At 42.9% G+C, this 14,189-nt stretch overlaps 1 protein-coding gene across 6 annotated transcripts in view; it reads right to left on the bottom strand.

The window, feature by feature from the left end:
• Nucleotides 1-14,189, bottom strand: part of DENND1A (DENN domain containing 1A) — a 445,274-nt gene that overhangs the window by 195,315 nt on the left and 235,770 nt on the right. For all 6 annotated transcript variants that reach the window (XM_054689761.1, XM_054689763.1, XM_054689766.1 and 3 more), the window contains exon 10: nucleotides 40-140. In XM_054689761.1, the coding sequence (XP_054545736.1) occupies nucleotides 40-140 (101 nt within the window). The remainder of the gene's footprint in view (nucleotides 1-39; nucleotides 141-14,189) is intronic.

Here is a 14,189-nt window from a genome sequence, read left to right as displayed (position 1 = left end):
GGCCGGCACCTAGGAGAGCACTGGGGAGTGGGGCCTTACCAGCAGTAGTCCAGCAGATGTGGCGGCAGGACGGGGATGTACACGTGCTGCCAGAACATGGGGTACAGCATGGCGGCAGAGCCGTGGATGCAGGCGGTCAACTGCAAGAGAAGTGAACCACAGTCAGCGCGGCCGAAGCAGGAGGTGCCATCTGTGCAGCCCATAAGGAAAAGGACTGTGTAGGCATCACGTCGAGTTAACTCACCTGCCTCGTTCAAATTTACTAAGAGCCTGCTTTTCAAAAAATTTTTTCCAGATTGCAAAACAAATGCACAATGGTGGTAGAAATTTTAGGAAATGGAGGGATACAAGCAAATAAAAATCTTACCATCTGAAAATAAGTCAATATCTTGGGGTATTGCAAACATCATACATGTATATTTTCTTTTCTAATAAAATTGGGATTGCCATCAATACAGTATACATTTGTGCTTTTTTTTTTAAATACTATTTGCTGGCATTTTCCCACATCTTTAAATGTTCTTTAAGAATGTATCTTTTAATGACAATGAATTTCCTGTGCTATTTTGATTTATTTGATATATTTCTGCCATTAAGATACAAATTTAGATCAGAAAGAGTAATTCTTTTATATATGGTTCCGAGAGGTAGAATTCACAGACATAAGCTATAAATACTTGAAGGCAGGAACTAAACCTGATCATGTAAATTTAAGTGTATTCATAAAATAAAGGAATGAGGCTCTTTACACATCCTAGTATCCAGGAAGCCTGGTCTCCTATACCTCACCAGCATTCAGAATTCAAGTCCAGTAAGGAGCTTTAAAATTGTATTTATCTTGATTTTACTTTTATTCCTCTGATCACGACTAAGGCTGAACATCGTTATGTTTCTTGACTATTTCTTAGGTAAACGGTCATATTCTTAGTAATTTTTTCTACTTATTATTAGTTTTTATTGATTTATAAACAGAATGTGGCTATGGAAAAGATACTAATCTATTGTAATATTTTGGAAAATAATTTATCCTTATTTAATTGTCTTTGACTTTTGGTGTGAAGAGAAGCTTTAAGTCATGACATGATGAATATTTCCCTTCAAGTTGGTGTCCATGGCTTTTATACTAAGAAAATCTCCAAATTCTTCTCTAGCATTTAACTCTTTAATCCATCTGGAATTGATTTAGGTTTAAGGACTGAGGTGAGAATTTATTTTTTCCACCCAGTTAATCAATTGCCCCAGCTCTGTTTACTGACTAATCCTTCCTCTCCCTATAGGTTTGGCCTTATTTCATATTCCTTTTTTTTTTCTTAAGGGTTAGAGACATTATACAATTAGTATTAATTAAAAACATAGGAAAAGCAGATATAATGGAATAAAATTGTTACTAAATTCAATACAGGGAAAGATAGAAAAATAAACCAAGACGGGAAAAGACCTTGGAGAGAGGGCTATGAAGTGACAAAAGCCAACAACACATGTTTCTCTCTGCCTTTTTGCTTTCATGTTTCTTTGGTTTCTGGAAAGCCTATTCCCATGAGGACTTTGCTTCTTTTGGAAGCTGTTAACTGGCCTTTGCTGACAGAAGGACATTTACATGGTGAAAGAGTGACATGCCAAGGCCCAGCTAAGAGAATCCCAGAGGTTACTGTAACATGAACAGCTTTAAATTGGATATTCTGCTGATGTTTCACAGTTGTGCTTTAAATCCAGGGCTGCTCCTCTTCCCCTCCTTTTCCCTCCAGACCCTGTTCTTTAAATCAGGTACATGCCATGAATAGGAGCTCACCCAGCAAGCTCTCAAGAGTGGTCCCCAGCCACTCCGCCAAGGCTTGAGGTTCAATCCATCCTTTCTCCATCCATTTCTGTATGCTCCGATGTAAAGGCTGTCTATCATAGACTGGACAGTGTCTGTCATAGACTGGACTAGTCTCAAGGTCAGAGAACAAAGAAAAATCTTTGCTGGTGTTGAGTGGGAGAAGAACCAACTTGACTGCACCTTCGTTTTCTTAGTATAAAAGCAGTGAAACCACCTTGAAGGGAAGTCAGGCTGGAGGGGTGCATGCCCTTGGGTTCCCAGCTCTTTCTACCTGTCCTTTAACAAGCTGCCCAAGTGTTCTTGCTGAAGATGTATCACCCTACTCCTGTAAAACCTTATCCAGAAGTCTTTGGGGGCATATCTGCAAATGGCTTGTCTCCCCCAGCTCCCTATATAAGCAGCAGTATCTCTAGCCTTAATCTCTACGACCTTCTTGAAGTTTATCTTGGAAAACTGTGCAGATCTATCTCCCTTTCTACCTGTCCCCTAAACTGACCTGGATTTCTGCTGCTACCAAATTCCATCTCCCATAGGTCTCTGGAGAGGCTGAAAAGCCATGCATGGCTCCCCTGGGCAAAGCCCCCATTATGAATGGGGTTATAACTGTCTGTATAGAAAGACCTTGCCTCTCTTTCCTCCCCATGTGCTAATGCAATGTCTTTTGGGTAAAATATCCCCCAGCAAGTCCTACTTAGAATATAGTCACAATATAAAGAATTTGGGCTTGACTTGGAATAGTATTGGACCAAGGTTTCCATGGGTGTCACAGAATGGGGCATATGACGCAGATTCTAAAAAATATACAAACATGTCACTTTCGAAAAATCAGATGAACAGTTTCATTCATCCTTTCATTCATGATACACCTGCTCTGTTACATCAAATAAATAAAGGTACTTTTAAATCGATAGGTGCCATAAAACCATAAGGTGTCATTATCACATGGACTCATTTGTAATTCTCTTGGGAAAAGTCATTCAACAGAATGTTCCTGGTTAAGACAGAACTTGACTACCTTCCTCTTTTTAACTTAATTCGGTTTGAATCAAAATCCTACTTCAAGTGATAAAGGGGCAGAGGTCTTAACTTTAGACAATGTCTCCTTAACCTCAAAAAAAACCCCACCATGCTAGGTGCCAAGATTTTAAAATTACTTGTCCCTCAAAAAAATGGCAAACTTTTAAGGTGCTTGATCACAATTTTCACTAAGGATTTTGGTCTTTTTTCATATCTTCACTAAGGATCTTCTAAGGGTCAAATTCACAAATCAGAGAAAAATGCATTTATTCATTTGATTAAGAAAACAAACCAAAAAAGGGTATTGTCTGGCTCCTTTCCAAAATACTAAATGGTACAAACAATGTGCATCATTACTTAAGGGCAGGGCTAAATCAACTACAGGAGGAGAGTGATGATGCAAATGGACTACTTGGGTATGTCCTCTTGATAATCATTAGACATTTAAAAAAAAAAATCTCTAAAATCAACCCCATTTAAAATAACCAGGGTCCTAGAGGAATATGCTCATTCCCTACAGAATACAAAGTTTAAAAGTAATGAAAGTATACTATTTGGATCATAGTCAACAAAGGGGTATTGTGAATATTTAATTGAAGTGCAAGTGGAAGAAAATGATCCTATCAAAATCTCACTCAGTGGGAGAATAGAAAGATAGTATGTGTAAAATTTGCCCAAAGTCATTAGTCACAATGAATATTCATCAGAAGCCAATTATCAATCCCATTTAATGATACCCCAAAAGATTTTGCCCTGAAGCAGCTGAATAGTCTAAGACTCCAGACAAAACTAGACAAATTATACAGCCAGCAGCCGTCTAGCCAGGACACAGATTGTAAAGCAAACCACTGGTGGGTTTTGGACGCACTTTTAGCAAATTCTGTCCTCAATTAAAGGTGCACAAGGTCAGTTCTATCTGGGAGCTTTCTCTACGCCTCCATTAGTTTTCTTTGAGGCAAAGGGAGAGAAAGGGAGAAGGCAGTGGGGTGGAGGGGGGTGGTGAGGACATGAATGGGGAGAGATCAATAATAGTCGGAAAAATTACAGAAACTTTTTTTTTTTTAAGTTTAAGGTATTTTTTCAGAGATAACGCCCAGATTGTCACAATCTCAGATTCCAATGCCTCAGCTGATTCCTAAAGATAGTGCTGTAGTTTAACATGGAATAGAAATAAGAATCCCCTCGCCAGCAAAAAGAAAAAAAGAACCCCAATGGTGTATGTGCCAGGCACCATGTTGGGGGTTTAGGATCCTGCAAAGTATTGTTTTGTGTGTGTGTTTGTGTGTGTGTTTATATACACAGACACTCATCACCACATTTCACAGAGGTGAAATAACTTGCCCAGGGCCACCTAGCGAGTAAGTGACAGAATTGGGACTGTATCTGTCACACTATCATGGCTATTGTGTTTCCACAGGGCATAAATTAACTCAAGATCCTTGGGAGGGCCTACCCAGTGCCTATATCCTGTGCTGAGGATTCTGAACTGGGCAAGATATTGTCAGCATTGCCAGATTATATAGAAATGCATTCGTGCTGCTGTTTGATGACCAAGTATCTGGGGCAAAATACCAATGAAGAGAAAATAGCAATTTTAAAAACACACACAGGTCTGATCATTTCCTGGGGATTAGTTACATTTGACTAAGGTGTCACAGCACTTTTAATCCACAGAAAATTCTAGACAACAAGTAACGTTAGTTAGTCAAAAGGGAAGGTTTCCATCCCAATTTAGAAACCCAATCTGGGTCTCTATCATGTTCCCTTTCACACAAGTAAGTGCTTGGCGTTTCTGCTGTCTTTATGATCTGAGCAAGCCACTTCTCCTTCTCCTACGAACATGAGAGGCCGGGCCACATGATCCAGCTTTGACAACTTATGACCTAAAGGAACTTTCATCCTTTGATGTAAGGAACAATCCCTCTGCCCACCTCACTGACTAAGCATCTCAAAGCTGGTCCTGTTTTCTCACTCTGCCGCTATAGGGGCCCACCTGGAATTCAGGTGCTAGCTGGAAACCACCACCTTTCAGCCGCCCTATCTCTCTACCATGTGACTGTGGCGGGCTCAGCCCTTCTGCATGCTTGGTTCCCAGATACCTTGAAGACCTCAAAGGCAGATGATCTTAGGAGAGTAGGAGCAGAGATTAAAGATGTGAGCTCCTTGGAAGACAAAGACACATTAGACTCCTCTTATCTCTTACTATGCTGGACAGAGAGCAGGTGCTCAGTTGAGTGTTGGGGGAATGTTAGAATGTCTCTAGCTTCACCTCATGAGGATTGGTAGGCAAAACGACCAGGCAGGCAACAAATTGCAGTTGCCAATAGAACAAAATTTGAAGCTGTAATTTTCTAAAAGGTATTGCGATCCCAAGCCTAAAAGCTGACAGAGGAAACACTCAGAGGGTCACAGCCCTTCCTCACATCCTAGAAATCAGAATGTTAAAGGATCAAATTGACATCAGAGTGAATGGCATTTGGAATTCTCCTATCAACCCAAACCTCAGGAAACTGATAAAGAATAGAGACAGAATACCATATTCTAGTGCTGAAGTGGGTCATTTTCAGTCCCCCATCTCTACCAGGACTTAGCCTGTGGAGAACAGTGGTAGAGAACATTGTCTTGGAGAAGCTGTTCGTTTTCTCAGTGTGAGAACTAGCTTCTTTTATTTAATTTCAAACCACCTTTGCAGTCATCAGGAAATAAATGGTGTCATAATTCAAACAGTGTTGTGGGTTTTATTATTTTTTTTAATTCTCAAATGGAAAATCTATGATAAGATCCACAATGAAAATGAACCTGCTCAGTTTTTCCAAGGGTATGAGAAAACCCTTCAACTGTAAACGTTCAGCTATGTTCCAATTTTGTTTATGATAGTTAGTGGGGAAGAGTTGGCTTTTAAGTAATAATCCAAGATGCTTTAGCAGAAAAGTAACTTAGAAAGCATCAGAAGACCTTCAGCGAGGCTAGAGGCTACTGGACACAGAGTGGAAAGTAGGAAAAGAACAAAGAACAAAGCACATCCTATTTTCTCTTAGAAGTCAAGATATAAAGCTTCTGTATCTGGGAGCAGAATTGGGGGAAGAAGGGAGAGAGGAAGGAAGGAGAGAATCTTTCATCAAGTCATCCTACCTCTTGCTTCTCCGGCTGCTTCTGGGGAAGGAGATAAAACCAAAAACCCACCAGACCATGACAGAGTTGAGTGTGTCTTCACCTAAGACTAAGATCATTGGGCCAGGAGGGGGCTTCCTCAGGCAACCACCTGCTGACTTACTCACTTCTCTTTCCTTTCTTTTTTAAAGCTACCTGTGAGCTAGAGTGATTAAAGTGAGTCATTAAAGCAGCTCAAATAGTTGGAGAAAAGCTCTCATTGCCCAAAGCAGAGGCAGAGATGATGGTCTGGCAAATGACAGTGTGAAGCAGCCCATGGCACCAGGAGTAAGGAAAGCGCAGCCTTTCCTTTAAGATGAAACAGAAAACCTCAGCACTGAGATACATTCATTTAGGGACCAGGACAGCAAGGGCTGCCCCTCCACTGTGCCTGTGGCAGTTGTCACTGACTAGGGTAGGGACATGAGGTAGGTTTGAGGGTCCCTCCAAACATGTCATCACTGTTGAGTGGGGAGAGTGGGCACTCAGGAAGAAATCTACCTGCCACCTCAAATCTAGGATCCGTGGATATTTATATTTTTTTGAAATTAGTCCTAAGATCAAAATTTATGTTTGGCTAGTTTACAATATTGCTTTCATAAAGAATCACAGTTTTTAAAAGAAAGAATAGAAGAGGGATTCATGAATAACTGTCAGGTGTCCATACACAGAGAAGCTAAGGACATTGGCTAGGAATGACTAGATTTGCAGGTGGAATGGGGAGAAAATTCCCCTGTAGAATCTTGTCAGGCAAATCCAACCTAAGAAAATGATAGTAAATTCAAGAAAGATGAAAGCCTCAAGCTAGCAAGCACCATGACCATTTTTAGCACTAACTGTCTGCCAAGCACTGTTCTGTGCCTCACATATCTAAATGCCTTAATCTTCACAATAGGCCTAGAAGGTGGGTAGTGTTACTGTCCCCATTTTACAGATGAGGAAACCAAGGTTCCTAAAATGCTAGGGACCTGTGCAAGGTGCCAGAGGCAGAGTGAGGATGTGAACCCACCTCTGGAGTCTGTGTTCTTAGCTTATAGGAAACTCCCTCTGTGTTCTGATCCGCAGGAATCCCACAGTTACACAGCATCCACTAAGAGAACTTGCCATGCCCTCAAGCAATTTGAAATAGAGAAAGAAAGATCAAAATGCATACAATCAACTTCAACACAAAAGCATTATGAAAGAGGTGCTATATTAGAGGTTCAAGTGTGTTAGCATAAAAAGAAGGAGCCATTAATTCTGCCTGGGGCCAGAACCAGGTCTGCTTCCCAGAGAGAGGCCTCAGAACCAAGCCTGAAGGAAGACAAAAGGTTGGTCCTCCTCCCTGGGAGACCAGCCAGGAGGTGATAATGGGACAGGTGAACTCAGCAGCTCCTTAGACCACCCTAGCTCTGTGTGATGACTACTGCAGAGACTAGAACAAGAAAAGAAAATGAGTGGAACTAATAAGAAGTGGGTGGAGAGGAGACCATTCTCAAGTTGCTGTGACTCTTCTCTGTGACTTAGATTCATTCACCATCTATTACCTCCAATTACACTAACTACATCTTCAGAACTCTTTCAGGATCTCTAATGCCCTCTGCTCCTAAAAGTCAAACTGGAGCTTTTTTGCCCCACAAACGTGAGATCTAGCACTACCTAAGCTTTTCTGAAGAAGGATGTGCCCAGCACTGGGTTTGGTGCTTTCTGTATCTAATATCTAGATGTCAGACTCTATGTCTAACATTGATGATCACTGAATCCCTTCAACAATGCCCAGGGAGGTAGCAATGTAATCCCTATTTTTATAGAAGAGGACAGAGGTACTCAGAGCTCAAGTAATTGAGGTTATATGAATAGTAATTGCATGGGGTGATTAAATACACAGGTAGAAAGAAACTGTATGAACCTTCCCAACTTGAAGTCTGGACAGCTCCCTTGCCCTTTTTATTGGGAACAGATACCACCTGCAGGTGTACTGCAGAGCTCTATCAAGATGGCAGGCCACGGGCCTCCCCTGGTGGCGCAGCAGTTGAGCACTGGGCTGCTAAGCTGACTGCAGCCTCTGCAGCATTGGTTCGATCCCTGGTCGCCGGTGAGGGTCCCACATGGCTCGCAGACCTCTCCTGCCGCACCCACTGTTCCCCTCAGCAGTGTATTTTGTCACTCTGCCTGTTCTGTTCCCCGCTCTGGCTCTGGTGAACTCTCTCACCCTCCTGCGCATCTGACTGTACCCAGTGCTTGTATAAATAAATAAATAAATCTTAAAAAAAAAAAAAAAAAAAAACATGGCTGGCCAGAAAAAACCTGGAGTTTCCACAAGGTCTGCAGCAAGCCCTGACTGTCTGACCCCGCACCACTCTTCCTTGGTTCATTAAAGTGACCACTTTCTAGCTTGCAGTCTGAATCATGAGCCACTGCCTTAGCCCATACTAGGTGCTCACAGTTTTTTAATGAAATCTACACAGATGTCTGCCAACATGGCCATTTGGGCTTTTCAAATATATTATGATATCAGTAGCTTGAATATCACCTACTTGGGTTTTTTGATAGAGATTGGACTCAAAGAATCATAAAAAAACAAGCTGTCAGTCCTATAATCTGAAGCATACACATGCAATTTATTTTACAAATGGACCACACTACCAAAATCCTAAACAAGACTGCCCTGTTCCCAATGCAGTGGTTGAAAAAAGCATCACCTCTTGGGCCTACTTAACTGTATGAGCCCAAGATTATAATGCTGGCCCCATCTGCATCCAACATGCCTGAGAGCATGGAGATTATACTCAGCTCTGTCCTGTTCTAGACTAGGCAACACCACAATCAAAGCTCTCCCAAAGAGAAATATGGAGACAAAGAATTTTTAAGTGTTACTCTATACTCATAAATGTCTCCTAAGCTAACTTATCTAGCCCCTGTTATAGTCTCAGCACGAAACTGAGTGTGAATAATCAAAGAATAAAGATTGCTTTTGTATTAGAGAACTATCTATTCACCGGCTCCAAATCTGGTTGGGTATCAGTCATTTGGAGAATCTCAAAAAATAGACATCCGGGGTTCTGGGCTAGACCTGGGGCACCCCAATGCCTGGAAGTGCTGCCCAAGAACCTGAGTTTTTAGTGAGTTCTCTAGACAGTTCTAATACCACTAATCCAGGGACCAACATTTGTTAATCACCAGCAATCCCATGTCTTTTCCAAAGCAGGTGCTGAGTGTTTGCTGAAGCCATGGGAGGGAGGAGGAGAGGAAGGTCAGAACTAGGGGCAGACCCTGGCTGCTAGAAGTCGCAGCAATTTTAAAGGCTCACAAATTAAACTGTTGCTATTCTATTATGTAGTCTCTGACATCTCCACATTCTTCCTTTTAGTTGTAGTTCCACACCAACAGAGAAAACCAACTCACACATAATTAAATGATGAATACAGTTCAAAAAGCAGTTAATTGTATTTACATTGAAAAACCAGAGAAAAACCACATACATAAAACATACCAGTCTTTTTTCCTACTTCCTGCCAATAGAAGTTCCTTTCATTTATTTCTAACAGTTTTTAATATTCTCTGAGCCACAATAAAATTTTATGTGATGGAGATTAGAGAGGCTATGCTCTTTGAAAGTTTGGCTGCAGAGTCTGTATATCATGCCACTTGGTTACATTTTGTTAAGGATTTCCCTCTTCACCCAAAGGATTAGTTTTCTTCTCACTTCTTTGAATACTTCTTAGGTTGTTAGTGTGAACTAGGTTAATCTCTCTTTTTTAACATATAAAAGATGAACAAACAAAGTGTTCGATTTATTTTATTTTTTAAATAGAAGACTAAATTTAGTCTTAGAATTCTCTGTTTGGTAAGTTTCCAGTTACAAGGTCTTGGCTTCCCTTGAGCACAGTTTGAAACAAAATAATGCAGTTTGTTCCTCCGGCTGGAACATGCAGAGTGGAGTGTGCAGGCAAAGAGGCACTGGCTCAGGTCCAGTATCTCAAACCTTAAACTGCCATGCTCGGCTCTGCTTCCAGGGCTGTAGAGAAGCAAACAAGATTAGTTCTTTCTCCCAGAGAAAAGCTAGGAAGGCTTTGCACACGTCATCAGGATGCCTAGGACATTCTATGGACTTCACAGCCACCCCAGGCAGAGCTCATCAGGAAAGGAGGAAAGTGGAGCCCCATCTGAGAAGCTCCTGGTGCACAAGGAGTTGGGGGCAGGACCAGGGTGAGGCCGGGAAGCGCCCACCCTCACTGGAACATGAAGCATCTCCTGAGGGCCAGAACCGAGGGTGCTGTGGGGGCCAGAGGATTCCCCCCACTGCTCTCCAGGCTACTGGGTCCAGTGCCACATTCTCGGAGGCCTCATTCTCTGGGACTAATCTTTATCTACCAACAGGGAGGAGATATTAGCTTAGTTTCTTTTATCTTCTTCCCTGAATGAGGAACTAGCAGAGAATAATTCTTTTCATAGTTATGGGTCCCACACAATTAGGTGTGGAAGCTCAATTAATTAATCGATGGTCTTTCCACTAAACTCTACTTCCTTCCCTCATAAGAACTTAATTTATTTTTATTAAATTGTATTATTTTATCGAGGTAATGGGGTTTACGACATTGCATATGGTAGAGGGGAACAGGTTCACACCACTTCAATGTGCGTTACCACTAGCCCCACCACCAAGGCACCTACAATCTTCCACCCTAGTCTACTCATTTGCTCCTCATTCCCTCCCCTCTAATAACCTCAATTCTACCATTAGATTTCTGGGGTTTGCTTTGGCTTAGCTAAGTATCTGTTTTAAAAAGAATCTGCAGAAAGGAACAAATAGATATTCCTTCAGAAAGAAAATAGGCCTTTGTAGCATTTAACTGAGTATTCTTAGATTTTAAAAATTCTTTTAATACCCCTAAATTAAACAGGGGACACAGGGCTGAGTACACCGGACTGAAGGAACTGCAGTACTTGAAGCTGAGGCCATCAAGGCCAGGACCACTAAGGCTCACATGAGGCGCTGGCACAGGCAGGAGCCCCTGCAGACAAAGCTGGCATGTGCATGGTAACGGGCCTCAGCCAACAGTGAGGGCACCAGGCAGAAATTCTCAGCCTCTGCGCCCTGGTGCCGAGATCGAGGCAGGCACCTAAGCAAGCACACAGTAAGCCAGAAAACAGAGGCTTGGCTGTGCATTCCAGGGCGCTCATTGGGCAGGCTGAGGTCCTTTCTGCCATCTCAGACCATGGCCGACAAAGCCAGGCCAAGACTACATTTCCAGGTTCCAGTGTCAGAGGAATTCAGGACACATGGAGCATCACCAAGGAGGCATGGGGCGGGGAGTGAGAAGGGAGCTGGCATGGAGCCAAGAGAAAGGCTTTAACCCCATCTCTGCCAGTCATCTTAGACAAGGCACCTCCCCTTCGAGTGCTAATATTCTCATCTGCAAAAGAAGAACAAAACCAACAAGTTTCTAAAGTCACTCCAAGTGCCTAAAAAAAAAGATCAGCACAGCATGTGGCACATTGTAGGTGACTCAAGAAGACTGACTTAAAAGTCTTTTAAAAGTATGTGTGGGAGGGGCCTCCCCTGTGGCGAAGCGGTTGAGCGCTGGGTTGCGAAGCTGCCCTGGGTTGCGAAGCTGCCCTGGGTTGCGAAGCTGCCCTGGGTTGCGAAGCTGCCCGCAGCCTCTGCAATGCCGGTTCGATCCCCGGCTGCTCCCCGGCCACAGGAGGAGGGTCCCACATGGCGCGCAGACCTCTCCTGCCGCCCACTGCTCCCCTCAGCAGTGTACTTTGGTCCTTCTGCCTGCTCTGCTCCCCGCTCTGGCTCTGGTGAATTCTCTCACCCTCCTGCACTTCTGACTGTACCCAGTGCTTGTCTAAATAAATAAATAAATAAAAATAAATCTTAAAAAATAAAAAGTAAAAAATAAAAGTATGTGTGGGAGAGCTGGGGGCCTCCCATGCAAAATATTGAGTTTGGATCCAAATAGGGTGTTTTACACAATCAATCCACAGATGCCGTCAACACAACTCTCTGCTCGTCTCCAAGCTGCCTACAGGCTACCCAGGAAATGCCTCTTATCAACACGCTCTCAGGACCAGGCCTGCCTGGCTCCACCAGCCACCTCACCTACCAGGTCTGGTACCTTTTTGGCTCTTTATGAGAAATCTGACCCCCTCAGTGGGATGGATATTCTTAACAACTTGCACCTGGCCCTGGTGACAGCTGCCACACCAGGGCTCCGAGAACAGCTGGAGAGGGGAACACCACCCGGTTCTAAGATTCACACGTGTGTGAGTTCTGGAGTTTCTCCCTCCCCAGACACCTCGTCATAACCCAGGTGCCTGTCCGCATTCCCCAAAGGATGTGCCCTCGGGCAAGTTACTCCAACTTTCTGAGTGACTGGGCCACCCGTCAATGGGGACAGTATTAAGGACTGCCGTTGGTGACCCCATGCCACCTCTAGAAGGCTCTTGTGTCCCACCTGTTCTCCACAGGAGTGCCCAAAAAGCCCGAGCAATTAAACTCAGATATGAAAAAACATGGAAGAAAAATGGAGCCCTCCGGCGAGAAGAACTCATACTGAAATATTTACATTAGAGAACAAGGTTCAGTGAAGTCTTCCCTATTTATCATTTATAAAGGAAAACAATCAATATACATGAACTGAGCAAAGAGAACAAAAACTTACATTTTCTTATACAGAATCATCATAACATTATTGACCGAGAAAGCCTGAAATGGATATTCCTTGACTCGGGACTAAACACTGCTGGGTCTGTCCTGGCTGCGGCAGTCTTTTCGATAGAAGGGGGCAGTGTGAAGTGTCCACAGCTCTTATCTTTCAGAAGTTTGATGGCTCTGAGAAACACTAAGTCTACATCTTAGCTAATAAAATTGAGAAGAATGGGGGTTTGTCAAGGTGTGACAGGCCATATCTGGATTTGTGAAGAGAAGGTCATTGGAAATCTAAAGCTCTAAGAGACTTGGCATTCCTCTCCCATTGAAGAGACACTCCAAAGCCACTACTGAGGAAATGAAAGGCAACAACTGGAAAAGTTTTTAATTCTGAAAGTGGAGCATTCATAGCTTGGATAAAAGTGATGTCTGTTCAGCCACTTTATCCCCGGAGAAATGGTGCCTAGCTGAGCAGGCCACCTCTGATCCCACTGAGACAGAGGAGACCGTATCCCATAAAGAAGTTCCTACCACCTGACAGTAAAATTCAAATCTCAGTTAAGAATCACCTATTTGTTTAAAAAAAAAATTAAGTCAAAGTTATACATGTTTCTAGCCTTAAAAAACAAACAATACAGCAAAGCAGTTCACCTCGACAGCTCCTTTTCCTTACCTCAAAGTCACAGTATTATCTCATTTCTAAATAGCTCTTTCTCGATGTCAAACTTTAAACATTAATATTTCATTTCTCATTTTAGATGTTATCAAATTATTATAAATAAATTACGCACTTGTAAGTAAGAGCTTTGCAAGCATTGACTCAATTTAACTTCACTCGATATGAGGTCACTGGTGGAGAGGTGGGTACTGAATCCTAACAGAACACTGAGGACAGAAGAGAGGAAAGAGTAAACAGAAACAACTCTCTTGAGGACTTTTGTTCTAGAAGGGAAAACAAATGGGATAATGGGGCTGCAGGGCAAGGATTTTTGTTTTTAAGACCTCACATCATGTGGCAATCTAGGGAATCAAAAATTAAACACAGGAGAAAGTAGCTCATGGCTAGGAAATTTCAAAGGCAGCAAGGAAGAACCAGAAGGGTGGCCTTCTCGTGGAGGTGTTCCTTAGTCATGTAGTAAGACTGCATGCAGCCCCTGCCATCGCGCCTCCCACCCACTCTGCTCAAGTGTACTCCTTGGTAGTTATGCTGGACAGCAAATTGGATTTGCCCTCTCAGAATATAAGCTTCACGAGAGCAGGAGTTTTGCCTGTTTTGCTTACAGCTGTAGCCCGAATGCCCCTGACAGTCCTAGAAGAAATACATTTTGAATGAAGTCACGTGGGCAAGTGGAGTGGTTGGTCCTGGAGGGGACACAGAGCCCAAGCACAGAGGAGGAGGCAGGGCAGAGAAGCAGAGATCTTGGGATGACAGGGGGGTGTGGTCTGGCTCTGTCACTCTCTTCTGAGGGCCACTCCTGGGTAAGTGTAAAATAGCAGGCTAGACACCATTTTCTCTTAGACACTACACTGTCTCCCGGTACAATAAAATTTCATCATGAAGGGGCT

The sequence above is a fragment of the Talpa occidentalis genome, unplaced genomic scaffold, assembly GCF_014898055.3.
Source record: "Talpa occidentalis isolate TD23 unplaced genomic scaffold, MPIMG_talOcc4v2.1 talOcc4.7, whole genome shotgun sequence".
NCBI classification, from domain to species: domain Eukaryota; kingdom Metazoa; phylum Chordata; class Mammalia; order Eulipotyphla; family Talpidae; genus Talpa; species Talpa occidentalis.
The sequence above is the reverse complement of the archived record's forward strand: the minus strand, read 5'-3'. Positions and strand labels throughout refer to the sequence as shown.